Source organism: Physeter macrocephalus, chromosome 19 (genome assembly GCF_002837175.3).
Source record: "Physeter macrocephalus isolate SW-GA chromosome 19, ASM283717v5, whole genome shotgun sequence".
Lineage (NCBI taxonomy): Eukaryota > Metazoa > Chordata > Mammalia > Artiodactyla > Physeteridae > Physeter > Physeter macrocephalus.
Window position 1 is genome coordinate 37607500 of NC_041232.1, and position 24950 is coordinate 37632449.

The 24950-nt window shown below is 42.5% G+C and overlaps 1 protein-coding gene across 1 annotated transcript in view; it reads right to left on the reverse strand.

Moving 5' to 3' along the window:
* Positions 1 to 2357: 2357 nt before the first annotated feature.
* ANKRD29 (ankyrin repeat domain 29) overlaps positions 2358 to 24950 on the reverse strand; it is a 44206-nt gene continuing 21613 nt past the window's right edge. Inside the window, exons 5-10 of the mRNA XM_024121117.3 lie at positions 24225 to 24323; positions 20186 to 20284; positions 12551 to 12649; positions 10925 to 11020; positions 8124 to 8222; positions 2358 to 3226 (exon numbers count right to left, since the gene is read on the reverse strand). Of these exons, the coding sequence (XP_023976885.1) occupies positions 3143 to 3226; positions 8124 to 8222; positions 10925 to 11020; positions 12551 to 12649; positions 20186 to 20284; positions 24225 to 24323 (576 nt within the window). The 3' untranslated portion in view covers positions 2358 to 3142. The remainder of the gene's footprint in view (positions 3227 to 8123; positions 8223 to 10924; positions 11021 to 12550; positions 12650 to 20185; positions 20285 to 24224; positions 24324 to 24950) is intronic.

The window sequence follows — 24950 nt, forward strand, 5'->3', positions numbered from 1 at the left end:
GCTTTTGCCTTTTGAGACAGACCCCATTCTGTCTATAGAATGTGTATCTCTCTAAATAAAGCCACTTCTTACCTACCACTTTGCCTCTCCCTGAATTCCTTCTGTGCTGAGACATAAGGAACCTGAGCTTCATTAAGTCCACGTGACCATTAGATCACGTGTGCAATCTTAATTAAAAGACAGGATTCAAGTCCCAATCTGGGTTTTGGCTGGGTTTGAGTCCCATCTGAGTTGTGCAGTTTCAGTTGCAGAGGGTGGATGGAACAGGGGAGGACCCCAGAACGGCCATGGAGTGCTCCAGATTCCTAATGTTACCGTTGCAAATACTTGTTTCCTAAATATGAAGTTGTGCAAAAATCCTCAACTATTGCAGAAGAAGGAGCCAATGCAAAGGGCTGAAGAGCCAGGAGCATCATAGATAATACAAATGGATATTAAGACGTTCTCACGCACACACACATAAAGATCAATATGTGAGGTGATGGATGTGTTAATTACCTAGCTGGGGGAATACTTTCACAACGTCTACAAATATCATATCGTCACGACGTACAGCTTAGAGTTTCATTTTCAGTACCTTTCAGTACCTTCAGATACCTTTCAGTACCTTTCATGACTAACCCAGGAATTTTTGTTTGAATAAAAAACCTTTGGGGATCATTACAAAAGTTCTCCATGGTAGAAGTAATGAAATCATAGGTCCATAAAGCTTAACAATCCTATTCAATTTCCAAATATCAATATATTTATCAACAGAGCAGAATTATTCACTCTAAAATTCCATACTATTAAAAATCACACTGTAAGAACTTCTGATTAAAAACAAACAGGAAAAATCAGTAAAGGCAAATTGGGTAGTACGTTAACTTTATTTTGAATTATAACATGGAATTTGTCATCAAACAAATGAATGTAATGAAAAACTTTGGGGTTTCAATTAAGCAAACGATTTGCATAGGAATTGCTACTTCTAAGTTTTAAGATGCAGAGCACTGAATTGTGAATTAGATTAACATAAAATAAGAATCATCTACCTGTGTGCAAAATAAATGCAATTTAACTTTATTTTAAAAAGTTAAAAAACGCAATTTAATTTTAAATAACAGAACTTTTGTTCAGTCTTTGGTGAGGGATTAATACAATCTTCTTCCCTGCTATGGATAATATTGTCATCTCATCTCATTTAGACTAAATGTGATCCTTCTAAGCTAGAGACCTCTTACTTACAGTTAAGAAGGCCTCCTTTCAATATTGTTAAAGCTACTGAATTCATTCTTTATGCCCCTAATATTGGTCAAGAACATTATCCATTTTAAAGGATCTAACAAATAGGCCAAGGACAACATGCTCTAGTGAAAAACATTAAGTTTGTCATTTCATCCCATTTTGTCTTTTGGAACTTTGTTATCCGTACCCATTATACGGTTTTGATTTATATCAGTGATGAGCAACCTTTTTTTTTTTTTTTTTTTGGTTGGGGAAAAAAATAAAGCATTTCAGGCCACATTATTTTCCTCTTCAAAATGAATATAGCTTTATGAAATTCCCATAAAAGAAGATGTATTTGTACAACTTTGCTGAATAAAAGAAAGCCAGCGAGGAGGTGGGCACTGCTTTTTAACTACTAAAATGTTTATATCTGGATGTTTCAGCAAAACAGACAGCTTTCTAATTTTTTAATCCAGAAATTAGATTGCAGGCTCGTTGCCTGGCTGGTGAGGTTGTAGGCCTCTCTGGGGGCCCTGTGGGTTGCTCATTACTGGCTTTGCTTGTGACATGGATTAAAATAAGCTGATTTTTGTTGATTGATTGTTTTACTGATCATAAACTTTGAGAGAATATCTTCTAATTTCAAAATTATAATTCATTTACTGACATAAAGATAATACTTTTAGTACCACTGCAAGTTGGTAAAAAAAAAAAATATATATATATGGTTTAGAACATTTCCCTCCATCTTAACATAGAACATTGGCTGGAAACCAGAGCAGAACATGAACAAGAAAACTAAAGATGTGTTTAAATAACAAAATGCCATCAGTGTTTATTATGGTAGATTATAGAAAGAAGGTTTAATTTTTGTGTGTGAAATTAGGCACTGACTGAGGCATTTAGACACCATTGATTATAAAGTGCATTGAGTATAAATTTTGACCCCCCTCAAAGGAATAATTCAACAAAACCCAGGTTTCTTTCTTGGAATCAATCAGTCCAAAAACACGCATAGATAAACACTTATTAAATACTAGTAACAGTCTTTTATTACTTATACTTCTGCAATAGTAATAGCAACATATTATATCACATTTTATCCAAGGACTCCAAAGTCATTGTATCGAGCAATTGGTGTTGGAAGCTCAAGATTCCACAGCATATTAAGTCTACTTAGTTACGGCACAGGAAATAGATTCCCAGCAATAGACCCAAAGTAACGGTTCGAAGAGACAAGCCTACATTTCTTGTGGTTTGTAATTTTCTGAATTTCCAAATTTGCCACTTGTATCCTATCATACCTACAACATTGACTCCAGGTAAAAATGAACAATTTTTCTTTTTTTTATAGTTCAACAGTCCATCTTTGAAAAGCACATGGTGGAATGTCAGAAGTGGCTTTTCAATAATATAACTTTATACATTATTGATTCATAGAGGAGAACATTTTACACTGGAATGACATATATGTAAAATACATATCTTTGAGCACACATACATTTAACACAAAAGCAAAAGTGCACCAATTCACTGAAGGTCAGACTTTCAGTCTTTTTAAAGGAACAAAGCTTTCTGTTTCCTTTCTGTTTCTATTTTTAAGACAGAGGGTTTAACTCTATCTTAGAGTTTAGCTGAAAGACCCAAGTTGATGTAGTTTAAAACGAGTTTCTGTGGAATCCACGAACATGCCAGGCCCCCTGGAGTGGGGCTACAGGCCAGTGTGAGAAGCCCAGTACATGAGAGGAAGGGGTCCCTGAGCTGCTCTGCTCTTGAGTCAGGGCACATAGCACAGCTCTTCTTGGTCAGGGACCCAGCATGGGCATTCTGGGCGTTTTCTTCCTTCTAGGAATAGTCAACACTATTTGAAAAGCAATTTCTTTTTGGACAATATGATGAAGGTTTCTATCTTTCAGTCGAATATGAAACTAAGTTAGCTCTTCCTGTGTCCTTCTTTACTTCGGAGGAGATGCAATATACGTTCATTTTTGGTTAGTTCTGCTGGAAGTTCATTGGCCTGAAAGAAGATAAGACAGGCATGAGTGAATTCCCACAGTTGGTGTGGTTTCAGGGACTCCAAAGAGGGGCCCCTGACCCACACTTGCTCCTCCACTGATGAAAAACCCCACTGGACTCAGTCTTTTATATCAAGGCATTAAAGGTTTTCTTTAAATATATTTAAATATAAATATCACCAGTTACTTTCTTATCTCATTGTTAGTTATTTTTCTTTAAAAAATTTTTTGGAGTATATTTTTTGATTTATAATGTTGTGTTAGTTTCAGGGGTACAGCACAGTGATTCAGATACACACACACACACACATACACATATACATATATTCTTTTTCATGTTCTTCTCTATTACGGTTTATTACAAGATATTGAATATGGTTCCCCGTGCTATACAGTAGGATCTTACTGTTTATTTATTTTATATATGGTAGTTCATATCTGCTAATCCCAAACTCCTAATTTATCCTTCTCTCCCTTTCCCCTTTAGTAACCATAAGTTTGTTTTCTATGTCTGTGAGTCTGTTTCTGTTTTATTAATAAGTTCATTTGTATCATATTTTAGATTTGACATATAAGTGATATCATATGATATTTGTCTTTTAGAGTTATTTTTCTATCTAGCCATATCCCTTACTAGGCTATAATCTCCAGGAGGCCAGGGTCCATATCTTATTAATCACTGTATCCTCATTTCCAGCACAATGCCTAGCTTATCTAGTATGTTGTCAATAAATAGATTTGATAACTTATTAGTTTATTATATAAGGCAGTCTGTCTGCTAGGGACTTGAGACTCATCTTTTGATGAGAAGGCAGAGTTAGGAAACGTCCAGAGCATAAGACACATGGGGAAGAACAGCTTCAGTGGCCCAACAGCCCACCTGATCCAGCCTCACTCTATGTCCTTTCTTTTCACAGTGCTGGTGAGACACATTCTCTAAGTGTTTACTTTGTGAGCAAGTCCTTATCTTAAGAAATAGACATTATAGGACAATGGTTCCCAAACTTTTTAGTCTCAGGACTTTTGTACACTCTTAAAAATTATTGAGGACCCCAAAGAGCTTTTGTTTTTAACTAATCAAAAATGAAAACTGAAAAAAATTTAAGTATATTTATTAATTCATTAAAAATAATAAACCCATTACAGGTTAACATAAATAACATATTTATGAAAAAGAACTAAATCTTCAAAAACAAAAAATTAGAAGTGTAGCAATGTTAACGGTTTTGCATATTTCTTTACTGTGTAGCTTAAAAGAAGACAATTGGATTCTTATATCTGCTTCTGTATCCAATCAATTATCTTAAAGCTAAATTGCCATGTGAAATTTGAAACCACATCAATGAATTTTTCTACTCTGTTGCATTTAAATCCATAGGTCTAGCTATCTGCAGGTGGATTTTTTACCTATGCATGTTTGTAACATCATGTACCGGCCATTTAGAAAACAGTAGGTCACTGAGTTATGCAGATCTTCCAAATGTTGACACATTTCATTATACAATCCTCAAAGCTCACATCATTCATTAATATTCTAACTGATTCATCAGAAAAGCTACAGGTATCGGGAAGCTGTCAGGCTCATGTGATGGATACAAGTCTGTTCTTTCAAGTAAAAGTGGAGATCCCCCCAAAAAGTGGCTGGCTCCCTTTGCAATTCAAACAATTGCACAAGTGCTTTCCCTGAGACAACCATGTGCTTCAGCCTACAGCAGAAGTGCTTGGTGCAAACTTTGAATTTTGTTACATAGTAAAAAGACATACAACAAGGGTCAAGGTTTCATAAAATTAAAATTGTTTACTGCTTCATCAAAGACACTCTTAGGTAAAACTGGTATTTTTATAAAATAATCTACAACGTGTAAAATAACTTAGAGGTTTGTAAAATCATTTGCCACTACAGTTTGTGACCCTGCTTTGATGTGTGTTAAGGTGCCAACAGTTTCATCCGCTATTGCCTTTGCACCATTACAGCAAATGTCAGCACAGTGAAAAAGGGCAAATAGTGTCTCTGTAATATTAAGAATATTGTTTCGACCTATTAGAACCCTTGAAAGGGTTTTGAGGACACCCCAAGGGTCCACGGACCACACTTTGAGAACAGTTGTTACAGATGAATAATAGGATGTTCTTGAGAATTCAGGGGAGGCAATTAAAGGGTAGAAAGGCAACCAAATCAGGGAGAGAACTTGGATGTAGTTTTTTTTTTTTTCCCTGCAGTTAAACCTGGAGCCCCGGCTGCTCTATCTGAAACCTTGGTCTTAGGTGAAGCTCCTGCAATCCCTACCTTCTAGGCTGGATCCTGCTCCCTGACCCCCACCTACTGGCTGGGATCTCACTTGCTGGGAATGATGAGTTTGCCACAGTGGTCTGCTGTGCAGCATGTCCTGCAGCTGCACCCCTGCCCACCCAAAGGACCCTTGATGCTGGTGCTGGACTGACTCTAACGAGGGGTGCTATTCGATGCTGCCTTAGACCAGAGACCCCTCTGTGGGGTTAACTCTAGTATTAACTTAGTTCCTGCAGGAGCAGATGTTGTACAGGCCTAATGCCTGGGGCTGAGAATAATGCTCCTGGAGAATGGACCTGAGCGCCATCCAGTCTCAGAGTACCCTCAGGAAGAACTAACTGTTTTGCATCGGTTAGTGGTCCTTGGTGACAGGCTGGCAGGTAGCCAGAGGATCCTCTACAGTCAGGAAGAGGAGTGGATCTAAGAAGCTGCACCTCTGTCTGCAAGCTTGTTAAGTAACAGTGTGTGTGACCATCTCCATGAATGTCCATATCCATTACCATTAAAATAAGCTTTATACTCTCAAACTGTGTTGTTTCAATTACATCACTGTTCTGTGTGTCATCCATATAGTTTTAAAAACCTGGTCTCACTCCTCCTCTCTCAGGAGGGTCCCCACCGAATTCTCAAGTTGCTCAGGTTACGATGGCTAGTGCCCAGGCTAGCCCCTAAAGGCCATCTTATTCATTATGGAGCAGGACCATAGATCCATACTTATCATGACCCACAGCATCACACCACTCTCTGTCCCCACGGCTCCTGGGAGATGTGTTCTGAGTCCTCAGTTGGGGGTATCAGGAACATGGGATCCCCACACCCATGGGGATGGCTACGGTGTGGGGAGAGGTACTGGGCCATTGGTTACCCTCTCTTCTGGCATCTGCCCCAGAGCAGAAGTCCTGGAGCCCCTAGAGCAGAAGGGTGCTTCTGTACTGCTGAAAAGTGACTCTCTCCAGGAAGCCTTCGATAACATTCTTCACTTCCTGCTGACAGCCCTTGTCACTGTGTGCTGCAATTGCTTGTTTAATTATCTTTATTCTCCAGTAAACTCTGAGCCCCATGAAGACAGACACTATGTGAATCTCTTTCACTATTATCTCCCCATAGACAATGTTCACAGCACAGTGCATGGCATCTAGCAGGCACTCAATAAGCGTTTGTTAGATGAATGAATAAAGGTCAAGGATACCCCCTCAAGAGTCCTGAGTGGCTGCTGGAATCCCAACACCCTTGCTTCTGGAGCTGCCTCTGAAGAGCCTGGCTTCTACAGGCTGCCTGGCGTGCAGGCAGGCAGCTTCCTGGCAGCTACTCCCGGCTCTCCAAGGGCTTCTGCAGGATGAAACTCCAACACAGGCAGCTACACAGACACTCCAAAGACCAGCATTTTGGTCACTGGAAATTCCCCATAACCATTATTGCTGAGATTCCACGAGAGACACAAGGAATTGCATCTTTCAGTTTCTATGTAAAGAAACTGCCTTAATTCAGTACTGGGTGGCTTAGCAATGAAGACTGATCTTTTTAGGACATCTGTGTCCAAGGTGCAAAGATAAGAGAGCAATTGTGATTTCAGCGGGCTTATCACACAGCCAGACCAGCTAATGGAAAACAAACCCATGTATCTCAGGAAGAAATAAACAGAAATGTTGTCTTCAAGCAGTTCAATGGTAGGAACAGGGGAAGTAATAATTCCACTTAGCATGTGGAATGAGAAAAAGTGGCTCTTGGCATGTTGTCTAATTGCACTTCTTAATGGTTTCTTTTAAAAATATCATGAAATGTTATATGATTTTGGTTTTCTTATTAATAAAATCTAACACAGTAATAGATGCTTATAAAAATTCAAACACTAAGTATAAAGTGAAAGTTGCTTTTCATACCCTCCCCTGTTAATAAGTCCCCCACCATACCTCCTCCTTCAAAAGTCAGTAGTTTCAGTGTGCTTCCTCTAGACCTTTCCTAGGCTACTCTCCCACCCCCAGTCTCTACATGTGACTGCTTATGCAGATATTGAGTAGGAGGAAATACAATGACAGTCATTTTTTACTGGGCATCCTCCCACCTCCAAGTTTGGCTTAACTGAAAACTAAGAAAATTTTTGAGCTATAAAAAAATATGGGTTGGTCTTGCTCAACTATACTTCAATTAAAAAAAAAATATGGGTTGGTTTTGGAACTGTGGGGCAAAGTCCTGTTAACAATATAAAAAGCAACATCTTCCCCATGAGGTCACCAAATAGAGCACAGGCAATTCTCAAGGTACCAGTATCCAACTCACGGAGGATGGTGATTAAACTACCGGAACTTTGACATTTTTAGGACACTTCTCTGATGATAGAATACTTATAACCTTACTCCCCACAACCACTGCCCCCTACCCCCGCCCCACTGTTACCTGAAAATCATTGATAATACAGGCGTTTTAGTATAATCCTCTGGGTCCAAATGTACTGCTCACTCATAATCTATAATGACAACATTTTATGCCCTTACTATGCCCAAGGATGAGGATAGTGACTGGAGCCAGAGATGCTGTCCTGGCTTCAGCAGGCGCCGTCTTATCTCTTTGCACAGGCGCCCGAAGGAGGGAAAAGATGACTAAGACGGTACCTTGTTTCTCAGGGCGGGGTCTGCCCCTGCTTCCAGGAGCAGCGCAACTGCCTTAATATTTCCGCTGAGCACTGCCACGTGGAGTGCCGAGGTCCCATTCTAGGAGAAAAGGACAGTGTGTGTCAGGAGAGAGCTCACAGCCATCAGCACTCGGCTTGGCTTTCCTCACGGACCAGCCTGCCTGATGAGACTGTAATGCTAGAGCCTTGCTCATCCTTATCTTCCCTTTTCAGAGTCACATCAGCACCCAGTACAGTGTCCTCAGGGACACCGTGTACGGTCAGTATAAATATTGCCAATAACCTTTTGCAAGTGAAATAAGGCATCTGCCCAGCGTGTACATGACTTCATGCTCACTTGGTCTGTTGTAGAGGCATCAGAACTTGCTGTGGGAAAAACAACAATGCTACGTCAAACATTTTTTTTTTTCTTAAGGTCTTTGTGCTTTTGGTGAGCACACTTGTGCAAGGCTGGAGGAATAGCCTGCTCACCTACGGGCCGAGCTGTCAACCCAGCTGTACACACTCCACACGCGCAGGTGGGCAGGAGAGCGACTGAGAGCTACACGGCTTAAGAGTAGGTGCGATGGGCTTCCCTGGTGGCGCAGTGGTTGAGAATCCGCCTGCCGATGCAGGGGACACGGGTTCGTGCCCCGGTTCGGGAAGATCCCACATGCCGCGGAGCGGCTGGGCCCGTGAGCCATGGCCGCTGAGCCTGCGCGTCCGGAGCCTGTGCTCCGCAACGGGAGAGGTCACAACAGTGACAGGCCCACGTACACACACACACAAAAAAAAAAAAAAAGAGTAGGTGCGTTGAGGACCACCCCTGACCCCAGCCCTGAGTTGGAGCATTTCTGGGGACTGAGGGGACTAGTGGATAGGTTGCTGACATTTTATGGAATTTACTGCAAATATTTATTGACATAAGGAAGCAGCTATGCGCAGCGTGTAGCTGGATTCTGGGAGGGGAAAAGAGAATATAACGAACCCAATATAAGAACGATGGGCAGTCACAAGACATCTGTTCTAGAAGGTACATATGTCTGTGAACAGTACCCAAATGCAAGCTTAGTTTTCAAATTAACTACTTCATATATATACGTAAAACACTTTCTGATCTTGTAGGCACGTTAAATATCATACCCAGAGAAAAACTCCAGCAAAGTAGCCGTTTTCCCTGTTTGCTTTACCATGTTTGCCATGTGCAGCAATACACTAATCTGGTAATATTTCACTTATCAAAATCTTAACCAACTTACCGAAGTGCAGTGTGGCTAAGAATAAAAAACCAAGCCTAGGGCTTCCCTGGTGGCGCAGCGGTTGCGCGTCCGCCTGCCGATGCAGGGGAACCCGGTTCGCGCCCCGGTCTGGGAGGATCCCACATGCCGCGGAGCGGCTGGGCCCGTGAGCCATGGCCGCTGAGCCTGCGCGTCCGGAGCCTGTGCACCACAATGGGAGAGGCCACAACAGAGAGAGGCCCACATACCACACAAAAAATAAAAATAAAAAAAAAACCAAGCCTAAAAAGAGCAGTCTGCAACAAGACTAGATATTGCAAAATCCATTTCTGAAGCTAGTTTCTTTTATTCATAGAGAATTCATTTTCACAGACTGTTTATTCTTACTTTCCAAACAATTTTTACAAGTACAAAGTACAGCTTTTTTGACTTGCAAGCTCATGGAAGATTAGAATTAGCTCACTGGGGCAAGAGAGAACGGCACACCAACAGCAGCTCCGTATCAGCTGATAGCAACAATGGAGGCTAAACACATAAAGATCAGACAGAAGGCATCCAAAGGGCAAGTAGACTTCAGATACATCAATAAATCCAAAAAAGTGCTAAACTACTGTCCTAAGTTTAGAACAGGTTTGGTGTCCTCTATTTAACAGAACACTAGAGTGTATACCAGGAGTCAGCAAAGTACAGCCCGCAGGACAAATCTAGCTCCCCCCTCCCCCTGCCCCCCCTATTTTTCTACATCCTGATGAGCTCAGCATTTTAAAATTTAAAAAAGAAGACTAGTTTGTGACACGTATAAATATAAAATTTTTGAAATACAACATCCATAAATAAAGTCTGATTGGATGCAGCCACACTGTTTGCTGCTGCCGTATTTTCTATGGCTGCTTGCTTTCTACAATGGCCGAGTGGAGCAGTTCCAACACAGACTGTATGGCCCACAAAGACTAAAATATTTGCTACCTGGTCCTTTATTGAAAAAGACTGCCAACCTCTGGTAGATACTCTAGTTGAGAAATATTTTAATCCAAAATGATTACAACTTAAAAAAGGAGTTTTGGGGCTCTGTTTTCTGGAAGACGCAGCCCTCCAGAATGACACATTCTCTGACGTGTCCAGATGTTTGAGGCTTATTTCATTCCACCTAAGGGAACAATGTGGTTCTTTGCCCCAGATAATGAAGAGAAGGAATGTGAGTTCCTATCCCTCATGTTTTCTGGGACACAAATCATGTGTTTCACTTGTGGAGGATTTCACAGATCTTCCAATGATATATCAAGATGGGTGATTTCTAATTTAGCAATTTCAGTACTATTGTTTCATTTTTTTTTCCCCTAGAAAACTAGGTACCTACAGACTCCGGTTCACTCTTTTTATTACCTTCCCATTTCTACCAGTGCCCAGGAACCTCTAACATGGACAAGTTGTAGGCATGTTCTCTCAGTAATACAACTACCCATGCAAATGGTACCCAGATTCTACTGCAGTCCCCGGTGTGGACTTCTTAAATTTCTAACCTCTCTCTTTTACAGGCTGGTAAAATTTTTTCTGTAGGTCTTACCTTCAAAATACCGAGGGTGGGTGAGAATTTCAGCAACTCTTTTATAACATCATTATACCCTTTGTTGGCTGCTTTCAGTAATGCTGTTGTACCATCCTTTACAGAGAGAGGGAAAGAAAAGTTGATTATTAACATATGTGTGTGTTGGATAATAATGAAATGTTGGTTGAGAACTGGGAATGTGCTTGTCGGAGGGAGGCAAAATGTGTAAACTAAAGCACAGGCCTGCAATGTCTCTTAATCTAAAATCATTTTAGAGCATATTAAACAGTTAATTCTGCGTGAGAGAATACCAGACAAAATATGTGACTTATTACATTATCTTCGAACCCTGCCATCTGGGAATTCATGGTCTTCTAGTCCCTTAGAATATTGGATCCAGGAACAAGGGGAATTTCAGGAGGGTATTTTTAGAACATAGATGGACTAAAGAGGCATTCTCTGCAGTTCATGACTTAGAAATTAATTGTTGAACTGTTTTTTTTTTTAAGTTTTTTTCACTGTGCGGCTTGTGGGATCTTAGTTTCCTGCCAAGAATTGAACCTGTCCTTTCGGCAGTAAAAGTGCAGAGTCCTCACCACTGGACCACCAGGGAATTCCCAGTTGAACTGTTTTTAATGATTTAAATAATTGTTGAACTGTATCTACTGTTTAAAAATTTTTAATTGCTTTTCTTTTTGCCTTCCCGTGTATACAGCCTTGCTCTAGTCTGTCCTGGGTACCTGCCTGCCTGTGGTAGTGGTGATGGGGGGAGAGTAGGAAGGGGATAGATTGAAATCTGTTAAAAAAGAATGCAAAGACAAGTTCAAAAATTAATATTAAGCTCTGTCATCCTTTTCTGGCCTGAGAAGAGATTTTCCAATTCCCCCTTTCTCCTACTTTCATGCATCAATTTCTGTATTTGGAGGATTTTGCTCACAGAGTTCTCCTGTAGTAAAGGAAACACCCCAGGCTGCTCTAAAGGTTTAGCTGGAATCAGGAGGAAGATGAGAATAGAGGATTTTTCCTTTCTGACTTCAGAGATTGTGGGAAGGAAAAAAGAGAGAGTGGGAGAGAGGTGGGTCACACAGACAAGGGTAATATTAAGGGCATAAAGGCCAGATACTGAAAAAAAAAAATGAAGTGACCCCAACAGAGGCTAAGTGGAAGCCGATGGGGGATGTGGTACGGGGGTCTGCAGCTCCGGGAGCCGGGGCACCGAGGACCCCAAACCACAGACCTCATGAGCCAGCTGCACTGTGGCCTGGAGGCCAACAGGAGGCGCAGCGCCAGGCAGACAAGCAGCCGCGGGGGACACATCCCCAAGGGCAGCCGAGGCCTGAGTCTCCTACCTGGTCCTCCCGGGTCATCCAGAGGTCAGCCCAGGGGGAGGAGGATCTCAAGGAATTCAACATTTTCCCCTTAGAGGGACTTAGCAGCAGTTGCTAGGTTTCAACTGATTCAGACCCTTCCCTTGTTTTCCTGCTGAAAAGCAGGAGGAGGTTGGGAGAAAACCCCGGTGAGGAAGAGACAGAATAAAGCTGCGTCTCCTCCGCACGTTTCGGCTGAGTTAAACTCGGAGGTCGAGGCTTCAATGGAAGGCGTCCCCATCCGAGCCCGCGCGCGCTCGGCGGTCCTCGCACTCACGTGGCGGGCGGCGTCGCGGTCGGCTCCGCGCAGCAGCATCACCCGTACCACCTCGCTGTGGCCCATCTGCGACGCGATCCACAGCGGCGCCGTGCCGTCCTGCGGGGAGAGGACACAGCATCCGCGGACCGGCGGGTTATGCCCGGGGGAGAACTCCCAACGGCCCACGACGAGGGTGATTCTAACCCACGTAAGTAGGCTGGCATTTGGCAGTGCCTGGACTACTTGGGTAAGTGCCAGGATTCAGATCTTGGCTTATAAAAGCCATTGCACGGCAGGACCTTTCACGGCCGAGCGTGCTGCGGGGCTCCAGGGGACACGCGGGGGAAGCGGCTGTGTTGCAGGCGTACCAAGCAGCACCAAATTCGACAAACCCGGGGAGAGGCCAGCTGTCCTTATTTTGCCCAGACTCTGCCTGTTTGCTTTACGGGTGGGTTCACACAACACACCCTGCTTCGTGGGGCCCCCTCATTCCTACAGGAGAGGGGCGATTTCCTCTGAGGCCGGCCTGAGGGTCAGAAAGCTGAAGACATTGCTCCCACTCTGCTCTTGTGTCCAGAATCTCAGGGACCATAATTTTATGCAGGATGCGATACTGTGTCTCCTGGGGGCTCCTGCACAGTGCCCAGCTACAGCAGATTTGATCGTTTTGGTACAACTTGCTGTGTATTATGTGCCCAGTGACCCTTCTTCTGTGAACACTGGGCCATAAAGCTGAGGTATGTTGCTCCAGAGAAGAAGAGGTGAAACATCCAAGGGACAGAGAAGGAGTTGACAGGAAGGAGGGTGGTTCCTGCTGGACAGAAAGGAAACTAGAAAACCCTTCTAGTGCAGGAGGGAGGCACTAGAGAGGAATGGGGGAGGCAGGGTCATGAGTGTCTGTGTTTTCCTCCTGCTCTGGGTTGAATCTGGGTTGTGTAAGCTAGGGTGCTAGAAACACCCAGATAAATTATAGCGAATTCCAGATAGGAAAGGATTTTCTCCTGTTCTTGGAGTGAAACCCAGGAACACTGCAAGCCCCCCAAGGAGCTCTGCGCTTGGCTGGTGCCTCACAGGTAGAAGAGAAATGGCCGCGGGAGCCGTCTGGACCCATGTTGGACATGCCCCCAGTACCCTGGGCCCACATCCCCCCAGGAGTCCCTGCCTGCCTGCCTGCAGGAAATCAGAAGTGCTGTCTGAACAGCGGCCTGGAGTTAAGCCTGGGTTGGGGAAATAAGGCCATGGGACATCAGGGACATAGGTGACGGCAGGGCCCACATATGGTGGGCCAGCTGTGCCTTCGGGGACCAATGCAGGATGCTCAGGGACCAGGGAGGCTGACAAGCCAGCACAAGAAGCAGACACGAGCATCCCCACCCCAACTCCAATGCCAGGGTGATAGTCTGACCTCTGAGAACTTGGGTCACCTGGAGAGAAGGTCAGGAAGAGGGAGAACCCAGAACTGACTAACCTTAACCTCAAACACAATTAAGGTAATGGGACCCAAAGAGACTGCCTTAGTCAGATAAGACTGAATTATTCATCAGTGGGACTGCGGGCTGAAGAGCAAGATGATTCAGGTACAGAAGCTAAAGTTTCACTTTCTGCTGGAGGATATCATTTCAGCTCCAGTGTACCACCTGCAGCAGGCACAGGGTCACTGCCCACTGCTGTCCTGGCAAAGGGACAGAGGACCAAGACCTCTGAGTGGGGTGATGGCAAATCAGGAGCCTAGAAGGATCTGGGGGAAATCCAGATGGCTACAGCCCAAGGATTGTGGGCAGGGCCCCGGGAGACCGGACAGAGGGTCTGGGCTCCACAAAGGATTTTGCTGGGCTCAGGTGCGGATGCACTTTCCCCTCCTGCCCGCTCTGGGTTCATCTGTTCTTTGTCATCGCCACCAGAGGGCAGGCAAGGAAAGGCAGCCAGTAGGCGGTTCCCCGTGCTTTCAAGGGTTTGGTTGTTTTTAGTTAAATTCTATTAATTGACACTAATATGTGGGAAAGTGCTGAGAGGTGCTATATTAGCAACAACTATTAATAACAGTAATGTTTCTATATTTTATCAAATGTTATCACCTTCATTGCAATAGTCATAGTAGGTGGAAAAAGAAGTCACCGCTTCCTGGTTGTGAGAACTTAGGGAAGTCCCTCTGAGCCTCACTGCAAAGACATTAGCCTCACAGAGATATTTGTGAAGGAGAAAACATACAGAAATGTGCTAAGCACAAGGAGTGGCCAACAGATGCTTAGAAAATGGATGTGAGTATTATTTATCATGAAAAACAGTAAGGAACTTAATTTGTACTTTTGTCTACAAAGCATTCCGTGTGCTTTATTTAATTTGATTCTCCCAGTTACCCTGTGAGATAACTGATAGAGCAGGTGGGAACGATTGGGAAAATGAGATTTGGGGGAAACCTGTGTATTTCCTTACTGGTGCTTACTTCTCCAAAGTTGATTTTTGAACCCAGGAAGTTGAATGTGAATTAGAGAACTCTTGTCAGATCCAATTACTTATCAGTTGATTATCTAGTTTGTGAAGAGGAGAGGTTTTCCTCTTCCGTACACCTCAATTTCTGCTTTGTCATGTATTTTCCTTCTATTACAATAGTCAGAATCTTCATTGTGAAGATGGCTTCATAATAAAAATGAGGGCAATTAAGTCGATTTAGCTTCTTTTTTTGTAGAGCTTTGGAGAGAATCGGAGTAGGAAAAACATCTGAAAATATTTATGTAAGTTTTAAAATACTTCGTGACAAAAATATACAGTTTTAAAGTATATTAAATCAAAGAAATTGTCATGAAGTAGAAGTTACAATCTCAGCCGCACTTTTTTTTTTTTTAAGAAATAGAACATTTAGCTTGAAGAAGATGGGATTCACCGGGGTTATGACAGCTGTTGTTTACTATTTGTGTGCATGACAAGTGGAAAAAAATTTAGACTTATTTTGCATACCAGTGGTACACTGGCTCAATGTAAGAAAGGAATGATAAGGAGGGCTGGTTAAAGACTAAATGAGCTGATGAGGTAGTAATGAGTTCCCCAAACCTAGAGAGGTTTGACAGTGGCTGATTACCAATCAGCTTCTAGTACCTGATGGATGGTTAAGTAGGGGACTTTTGCAGTTTCCTCCAGCTCTGTTATTCCCTCATTCCATTTGAGATAATATTTTCAAGTCTCCTCTAATATATTTTTATAGAGAGGTCACAGCATGAGATGGAGTATATGATGTGACTTGTATTAGAGACTAAATTTTACTTGGTCTTATTTAGGCTCCTAAAGATGATTTAGAAAAAGGAATTAAAACCATAAAGCCATTCTCTCCCATGGCAATAAGTGTATTAAGTGGCACTAGCTCTTTGCTTCTACTGCCTTCCAGTACCTATACTTAGGCTACTTCACCTGCAGGCTTGAGCCAGACAGCAAGTGCTGGGGACCAATTCTATTCTAAGTTGGGGGTTCAAGAGATTATAAGGAATCTCATCAGTAACACAGGGGGTTCAATATGGAGACACCTTTGCTACCGGCCCTGGAGCCCATTTCTCAGTACTGGGTCCCTCGACTCTGTGTCCTTGGTCCAGCAAATGAATCTGTAAAAGATGTTACTAGATGCCTGCATTGCCCACACCCTGACCCATTCTCCCAGCCACGAGTGATCAGACTGAGGATGGGCAGGCCAGCCAGTCCGCTGTGGCCTGGAGGGCAGGGATGAGCTGCGACAGTGACATGGCTACGCCAAGAGTCTGGGAGTCTGACCTGTAAACTTGGGGACCGCATACAAGATACATAGGCAGAGGAAGCTGATCAAAATGAAAAGGAGTAGGGAGACAGAAAGAGAGGAAAGAAGGGGCTTTGAGATGACAGAGACAACTTGGCTTACGAGGGAAAGAGAGCAGCCTTGATTTCTGATGGGTTTTCTATTCCAGGAAGGCCTGGATGGAATAGAAATGATAATACCATACCTAACATTTACCAGGTACTCGGTTTATACTGGCCACTGCGTGAAGAGTTTTGCAGGGATTATTATTTTTTTTTATTCTCACAGTATTCCTATAGCAAAGGTACCATTATCATCATGGTTTTACAGATGAAAAAAATGAGATTCAGGGAGAGAAAGTGATTTGTTCAAGGTCATACATTTCATAAGCAAAACTGGGACTGTGTTTCATTTTCTTATCCATATCCCTGTAACTACCAAGTTGCTCACTTCCCCCATCCGCAGTCCCAGCCCCGAGACGTGGCTCTGGCTTCCTAGCTGGCTCTTAGAATCCTCCTGTCCTGCTCAGGAGCCCAGGCCCTGTATCGGAGCCTTGTTCCAGTTCCCAGTCACTGATCACCATGCCCTGCAGCCTTCCAGGCCTTATGGGCACTCTGCCCAGGCCACAGGGTGTCCTCTAGCGGTCAACACAGCTTTTCTGAGAGTAGAGGGCATGCAAGCAGCAGGGCCTCCCTACTGTGGTCCGCTCTCTTCTCGGAACCCTCAGGACACTGCACCCATCTGCTGACTCTATGTTGCACGCTGCCCACCACTGGGTTGCCCTCCAACCTTACAACCTGGGAGAAAGGATACTGTCTGGGTCCCAGCATCTCTGCATACAAGTCCAAACCAAGGCTTCTGATAGAGAAGGCACTTTATGAGATGGCGTTTCGGCCAGGCTTCAAAGAAATGCTGATTAGCATATTAAGAGGACTAGACAGAGATGAGTGATGACAGGCCAACCTCAGCCCCAGGTAAACAGAGCCCGACCCTCGCCACTCTATAAAAGCATCATGTTAATGGGCTGCGTGAGTTGAGTTGGGAAAAGTATATGTCAAAGCATTTTGTTGGTAGGAAAACAGACTAACTAGCCATCTCAGCTAGTGATTAAAAAGATTCGAGTCATATCAACTCTACTTGGTGAGGACACATAGAAAGAACTGAAAATGAGGTTTTAAATGACTGTGGATTTCAGTGATGTCTGTGACTCTTTACCTCTTTATTCAGGACAGCTTAGAAGGGAAATTTTTCAAGTTTCAAAACAGTAATTTAGTCTTTCCAGGGATAAAAAATTAAAAAGAAAGAGAAAAAAAAAGGAAATTAGTCATTCCAAAATCTGCCTATGGCTTGCTTTATGCATATGATTCCCTCTACAAGAGTACTAAGGTTTTCAGTTAGTTCTTCAGTGATAGAATTACAAGGAAAAGTCATTTCTACTACCGTTCAGGTTCCCTGAAGCTCAGATCAAATGTTAGCTGAATAATTTCAATGCAGCTTCATTCGCATCCTGGCACAGTGTACCATAAAATGTCAGGACTCCTTGGAATGGCGAAGCAAAAATTAGAAATCAGATTTATCTAAAAATATTAAGAAATTAAACCAGGCAAATATCCTTGTCCTTATTTTGTAAATTCAAGAATTTTCTGACAATGATTCAATGTGTCAGCTGAGATTTCAGAAAAAAACATTGGCTTCCAAATGTCCTACCTATATAACCGTCTACCACGTACAGGCCATTTTAATGGAAACTTTTAATTAGACATTTTTTTTAACCTCTTCATAACTTGTGACAGTCAGCTGGGGTTGGTATCACTTTTGCTGTACTTCTGACACTTCTTGTTTTCTTGGAATGGAATTAAACATGCAAAGTTTACTCTTTTACAGAAGACAGAACTTGGACTAGTCTGACCTACCTGGCTAGATCACCTTTAACTATAAGCTTGTGGTAGTAAAAAGCTTATGGTGTGAGGGTACAAAGGGGTTACTGCATTCTACGAAATGGAAAAATTTCATCGCTTTTCCCCCCTAAAGCAATTCTTATTTTATAAAACACCTCTCCCTAAATAACAATCTTTTCAGATATGCACACTCACAATTCCAAACAGTTGCATTAGATGCAGTTGTTGGAAGGGCATGTCACTTGCTCCTTGACCCAAGGGTGGGCTCCTCCTGTTCCCAGGCTGCGTCACCCACTTTGCCCAGGTTATCCTCACTCCTGAGGGATGAAATACAGCTGCAGTGTGTTGTGGCTACCACGGCACTGCTGGCTTACTCTTTAACTTCTTGGTTTTAATTCCTTCACACGACTCAATTTAGGGTTAAATGGACATAATTCAGGCAACATTTGAAATATGATCTCTTATGTCAACTTGGTTTTTTACAAACAGTACCTTAGGCATACAAATAATGCATCTTTACAACCAGAGTTTTTGAAGTGCCAGATGTACAGAGAGACCATCTTGATAATCTCTCATTTCTAAATTCACAGTGGTACCCTCAATAATGGCCTCCAAATCAAACTTAAGCAATCTAAAATAAATTCTTTTCATTAATTTTCAAAAATGAAGACTCTGATTCAGAATCAATCAATGATTTCAAAGTAAGAAAGACCAACAAGAAAATACTAAATTCCAATTCCCAAATGTCAACATTGGAAGGTATGGAAGTGCTATTTTTTTCTAAAAGCATCCTTTCCCAGGAGTATTACTGGGGCCATCCAAACCTAAGAACATCTTTAAAATTCTAAAATTATGATCTTATATTCATAGCAGTGTCTGTCCCATGACAAGTGCTCAAGAAATACAGATTGAACATTGAATAAAACAATTATCAAAATTTGGGAACTTGAAGATATTATCAGGATCATTTTGTCCAGCCTTCTAATTTTCAGATAAAGTAACAGAGGTCCAGAGAGGTTCATTTACTTGTTCAAAACCACACAGCTAGTTAGTGGCAGAGTTGGATCTAAAACTCAGGATTCCTGACCTCCAATCCACTTTGTCCAAAGGCTCTTTCTTTTCTCAGGTTCCTTATGCACTTGGATTTCTAAAGTCTGAAGAAGCCTGTGGCCAAGAGCTCAGGCCGACCTTAAGGTTCCTATAGCTATTCACTAACGAGCATACAGGTCTTGCCATATCAGGCCACATGACAGTGGGAATCTGCCTGCATGTCATTTACTGGTAAGTTATTAGCTTGTTTTCCCTAGAAAACTACCTTTAAAGTAATGTTACTTTAATCAGAAATGTTTCATTAAAAACAAATGGATTAGTGCAGAAATAGTTATGAGAGGCTAATTATAATGCCTTACAATTTGGATGGTTCTTTACCATTTATAAATGTGGCCTGTATTACCTTGTAGTCCTGTTCCTTTAAGTATCAGTTAATTGATTTGCCAGATAACAACTTCTTTTGGTAAATGAAGTCTCAATGGTGTTGTAATCGTGAGAGATGAAGGTGCAGAACCCAGTAACGATTCCAAGAACATGGACTCCTCTTTGGCTCAGCACAAGTGGTGGTAAGAGATAAGGCAGCGTATCAGCAGAGGGACTGAGCAAGGGCAAGGCTACCTGACCCGCCTCTATTTACCTATGTCCCAGGCTAGCCTACCCTCCTGACCCCAGTACAGCCATCATTTATTTGAACAGGAGGTGGCAAGTATGTACTTGACCTCAGACGCGAAACATCCTGAATAGTGCTGTCAGCCTGATTTCATAGGCTTTCCAGTGAGCCCAAGGCAAAGAACGCGGAAAACCCTAATCAAAGATAAACTTTTACCCAGAGGCAAAAGGGTTTACAGACACCCAGTGCTGACTGGTTATCTTAGGCACGTGCTGCCGCAGGCCTGCAGGCCCGATGGCCCGCCCGCCTACCGCGCCATGCACACGCGCAAACATTACCTGCCTCGGCTGGTTGACTTTTGCTCCCGAGGACAACAGTAATCGAATCACATCCAAATAACCACCTTGAGCAGCTAGGAAGAGTGCGGTGGCTCCATCCTGACGGATAGCAAATTGAAAGTGTTAACAAGTCATCTTTCACATTTATTATAAAAGAAATTAGATTTTTATTTCCTCCCCTCCCCCCCTTTTAACATGTGTGGCGTTTTCTTCATTGAAGAACCGTTCTACAACATCACACTAAGGCTGAAAGGTAAAGTTTAAAATAGACAGTTATGGGCTTCCCTGGTGGCGCAGTGGTTGAGAGTCCGCCTGCCAATGCGGGGGACACGGGTTCGTGCCCCGGTCCGGGAAGATCCCACATGCCGCGGAGCGGCTGGGCCCGTGAGCCGTGGCCGCTGAGCCTGCGCGTCCGGAGCCCGTGCTCCGCAACGGGAGAGGCCACAACAGTGAGAAGCCCTAGTACCGCAAAAAAAAAAAAAAAAAAAAAAACTAGGTGAAATTCATTCCCGTATTCATTGATCAGACAAACCATCATAGAGACCCAGAAAAAAAAATTAAAAAATAAAATAAAATAGACAGTTGTATAAGGATGAGTTATGATATATGTAATGACTGTTCACTCTATAAAATCTTGGTCATACAGCTTATGATACATCTAGTTGGAGAACTCAGGTTTTCCAAATAATCATCATTTTCCTCTGTCTGAATAGGTTTCTCATTAGCTGCCTTCTGCTTTTGTTGCATGGTCTCAGAGTCCACCCTCTTGTATTTAGATTTAAAAAACATACACATTTAATACAATTTTCCATTGCAGTCCTTTTGTCACTAAGAGCTAAGTGTTCATTAAAAAACAAAAACCAAAATAAAATCTGTTAATAAAAAACAAAAAAGAAATCCCTCAAATCTATTTTGTGTGCTCTAATGAATTGGGAATGAAAAGTATCCTTTTAATTAGATATTCCCTACTCCTTTCTCTTTCCTGCTCCCTTATCCATGTTCTCCCAACATGCAGTTCCTCTAAGCTTTAAAACACAAGATGCTTCCAGAATACCCACCCTGGTAAGAATGTCCATGAATTCTCTCCGTGCCAGCCCAGCAGACGCCAACAATACCTATACACACAACTAAGCAGTCATGCAGAAAAAGCCCTAAGCAAGTGCTTGTTTCCAATTTTCTTTAGTTTTCTTTTTAACTGGGCCTGTACATCTTCTGGGCTTTTTTTTTTCTTGAAGACGTATCTTTGGTTAATTTCAGAAAGTACATCGGTCAGTCGAGAGCACGCCTCCTGTCCAGGTGCTTACTTCACACAGACAGCATTCACACAGGACAGAGTGAGCCTCATTACTTTCAGGCCTAAGTGGAAAACTAGTTAACCCAGCTAATTACCAACCCTCACGTCAGGAACACTAACCACAGGATCAAAGCACCTTCCCTACAAGTCCAACCAGGCAGAGGGCGCTGAATTTCCAGTGGGTGTCAGCTGAGCTGCCAGACTGCCCTCAACGCAATCATTAAAAAAGTAATCAGCCTGTACAGATTCTTTCTTTGTTTTTGGCCGTGCCACTCGGCATGTGGGATCCTAGTTCCCTGACCAGGGATCAAACCCGCACCCCTGCAGTGGAAGCTTGAGTTTTAACCACTGGACCACCATGGAAGTCTCAGCCTGTACAGATTTTTAAGCAAATGTTTGATATGGGGATACAATTTTCAGCTGTTCCTTACTGTGTTGCCACAGAAAGTCTTCCCCGCCCTTAGCAGCTGATAACTCTTAGGAATTTTCCAAAACGGATCTCCATGCATTGGATTTTTTTTTTTACTGTGTGTTACACATTTCTGTTCCTAGAAGTTTTCAAGAATCATTGACACTCCCTGCCTCCTGCCCTGTATTTCAACTGTTTTTAATGGAAACATTTATATTTGGACTGTTTGGATAAGGGTAAAAGTCTTAATACAAAATGGAAGTTCTGGTGCATGAAATTTCTAGGTTACCTTATGAGAGGAATTTACCATGGGAATGGGATCTCCCCAAACTCTACATTTCTATAATTAAGCGTTGCTTCAAGGAGCCTTATGGAAGAATGTTACCTAACAGTACAAAATCTATACCCACAGTCAATTTGGATTGCTGACTATTAATGGTAATGCTATGAAAATCATAACCCATTTTCCTTTTCCAAAGACAGGGGCTCTTCCTATTCAACCTGCTCATACATATACTCATACACACTCTCAGATACAACTTCCCTATATACAGTTGAAGAAATACAGAGCTGCAGACCCTTGTTTCTCAGATGTGGGCACATGTCAGAAGAACCACCTGTTGCCCAAGCTGCCCTCAGAGACTCCAGCTTAGTTGGTCAGGGGTGGGCCCAGGAAGTGGAATTGTTTTTTAATGCTCCCTGGTTCTAATGGACAGCCAGAGTTGAGAATCACTCCTTCAGACCACAGTCAAGTAGTTTAGTCATTGAACCAGGAACGCTACAGGTTCACAGAGTGGTAACAGATTTTGAAGTGCAAAGCCTAAGGCTAGTTTCTATAGATTTCAAAGAGGCCGGTGATTTGTCAGAGGTATCTGTGTAAACTCTGGAAAGGGTGTTCAAGTTCACACTTACACATCTCATTACACGTCTATGAAAGTATAGCACCCCTGGGCATAGGGCTCATGTCTAGTGGTACAATAGCCTAAAATATGGTTCCTAGACAGCTGCAAGCAGAAATTCTTCCACTCCTCACCATGAGACTGTCAAGTCACTTCATCTCCCCATATTTTATTTTTTCCTCCAAAACCAGAATAACATTTGCCATAAATTCTACGGAATTAGAGTGACCATTAAAAATGCCTGGGTAATGTGCTAATTGCCAATTAGCTGCAAACAGACCCACACTGGCAGTGGATGCCTTTCAGGGTCAATGGCGTGCATGTATTTCAGAGGTCTTCATTCACCCATCCTCACTTCTCTTCCAAATAACTTGATTTCTCCTTTTTTGTGTTCTTCCTCCCAAATAACTCTACAACAGGAGGACTTATTTTGGTTTTCAGTAAGTCCATACACTGGGCTTTTCATGTTACAAATAAGTATGTATCACATTATTTTTGAAGCTCTTAATTACATAGGTACATGAAATATATCATATGTGCAAGAGATTTAAAAGGGCAGAGCAAAGATGCGTAAATAAGATTATGGGTTTCTACATAGAAAAAGCTAATCTGGTTAACTCTATCTTTTTCTTTTGATGTCTCAGATGCCACTTTTTTTTTTTTTTACCCATATTCAAACTGTTCTTTACTCTGCCTAACATGCATTGATATAATTGTAAGCTGAAGGTCACCAAGGAATATTTTATTGGTTCTTCTTTTCTTTTTAGATCCATGAGATGATCAGACAAGAAATTCTGGAGCAAGTCCTCAGCAGGGTTGTTACCAGAGGATCCTCCCCCATCACTCATTTCATAGGTATTGAACTTTGGAAAGGTGGATAAAGTTGTCAGAAACATTTAAATTTAAATGTCATAATGCTTTTGGTCCTGGAAAAAAAATTTAATGATACAGTAGATTGACATCTTTAATGACATCTTTGATTATGATAAAACATAAATGCATTTATATTGTCTATGGTTGTCAAGAAGGAAAGGAGCATATAACTAATGAGTGAAACTTCTATCTTGCATCAACTTTCTCTCTTTTTTGTTTTAATACTTCTCAGGTGAGTGCTGTCCTTCTACTATCACTCATTGACCTCCCGTTCTCTTAACCCTTGACATTCTGACTTCAGTACTGGTCTCTTTGGTGACCTCTGAGTGTTTTGCTCTTTTAATACATATATCCTAATGCCTAAAGCCACTGGTCTTATCTTAAGCACCAACTTTCTTAAATTCTATATCATTCTACGCTGTTTACAACTCCCCTGAACTTCTCTGATAACTGTAATAATTTGCATCAGATGCCACTTCTGGCATCGGAATTTAGACTGCGATGCTATGTGTGATGAGGGAATGAGCAAGTGTCCCCCTGAGAGCCCCCTTGAAACACACTCACATAAAGTTGGTCGTGGATGTTGGCTCCGTGCTTCAGCAAGGTCTCCACCACCTTCATGTGCCCATACTGACTGGCGGCCAGCAGGGCAGTGCCCCCATCCTGCGGTCATGAGAAGTTAAACGCGTTAGAAACAGTGAGAGCACAAATCTTACGAGCAGATGCTCTTCACATGGTGAGAACTTTGGAAAAGAATTTCCCATACATAATAACAAACTCACTTTTCCTCTTTTACCTTTTACTTTTTCTTTATAATCATGACAGAGTTCATCTTAAGGACATCATTATGTTGTATACTGGGCTGACTTGCTTGAGATATATTATAGCTATTTGCTAAGTTATTATAATTAATTTAGAAATTTCTCATGTCAAACGCAGAATCAACTCTTTGCCTCTCAATAAAGGAAACAGAACAGGAAGTCTGTACCAATCGTGTCTTGGAATCACCAGAATCATCTCCTGTAGTTTCACCAGAGACCCAACTGACAAACATTGGCTTCTCCCTGTGGGTCCACCCAGTTGTAGGTCTCTGAGATTAAGGTATTTTCTTTTTTTTTTTTTTTTTTTTTTGGGCGTTACGTGGGCCTCTCACTGTTGTGGCCTCTCCCGTTGCGGAGCACAGGCTCCGGATGCGCAGGCTCAGGGGCCATGGCTCACGGGCCCAGCCGCTCCGTGGCACGTGGGATCCTCCCGGACCGGGGCACGAACCCGTGTCCCCTGAATCAGCAG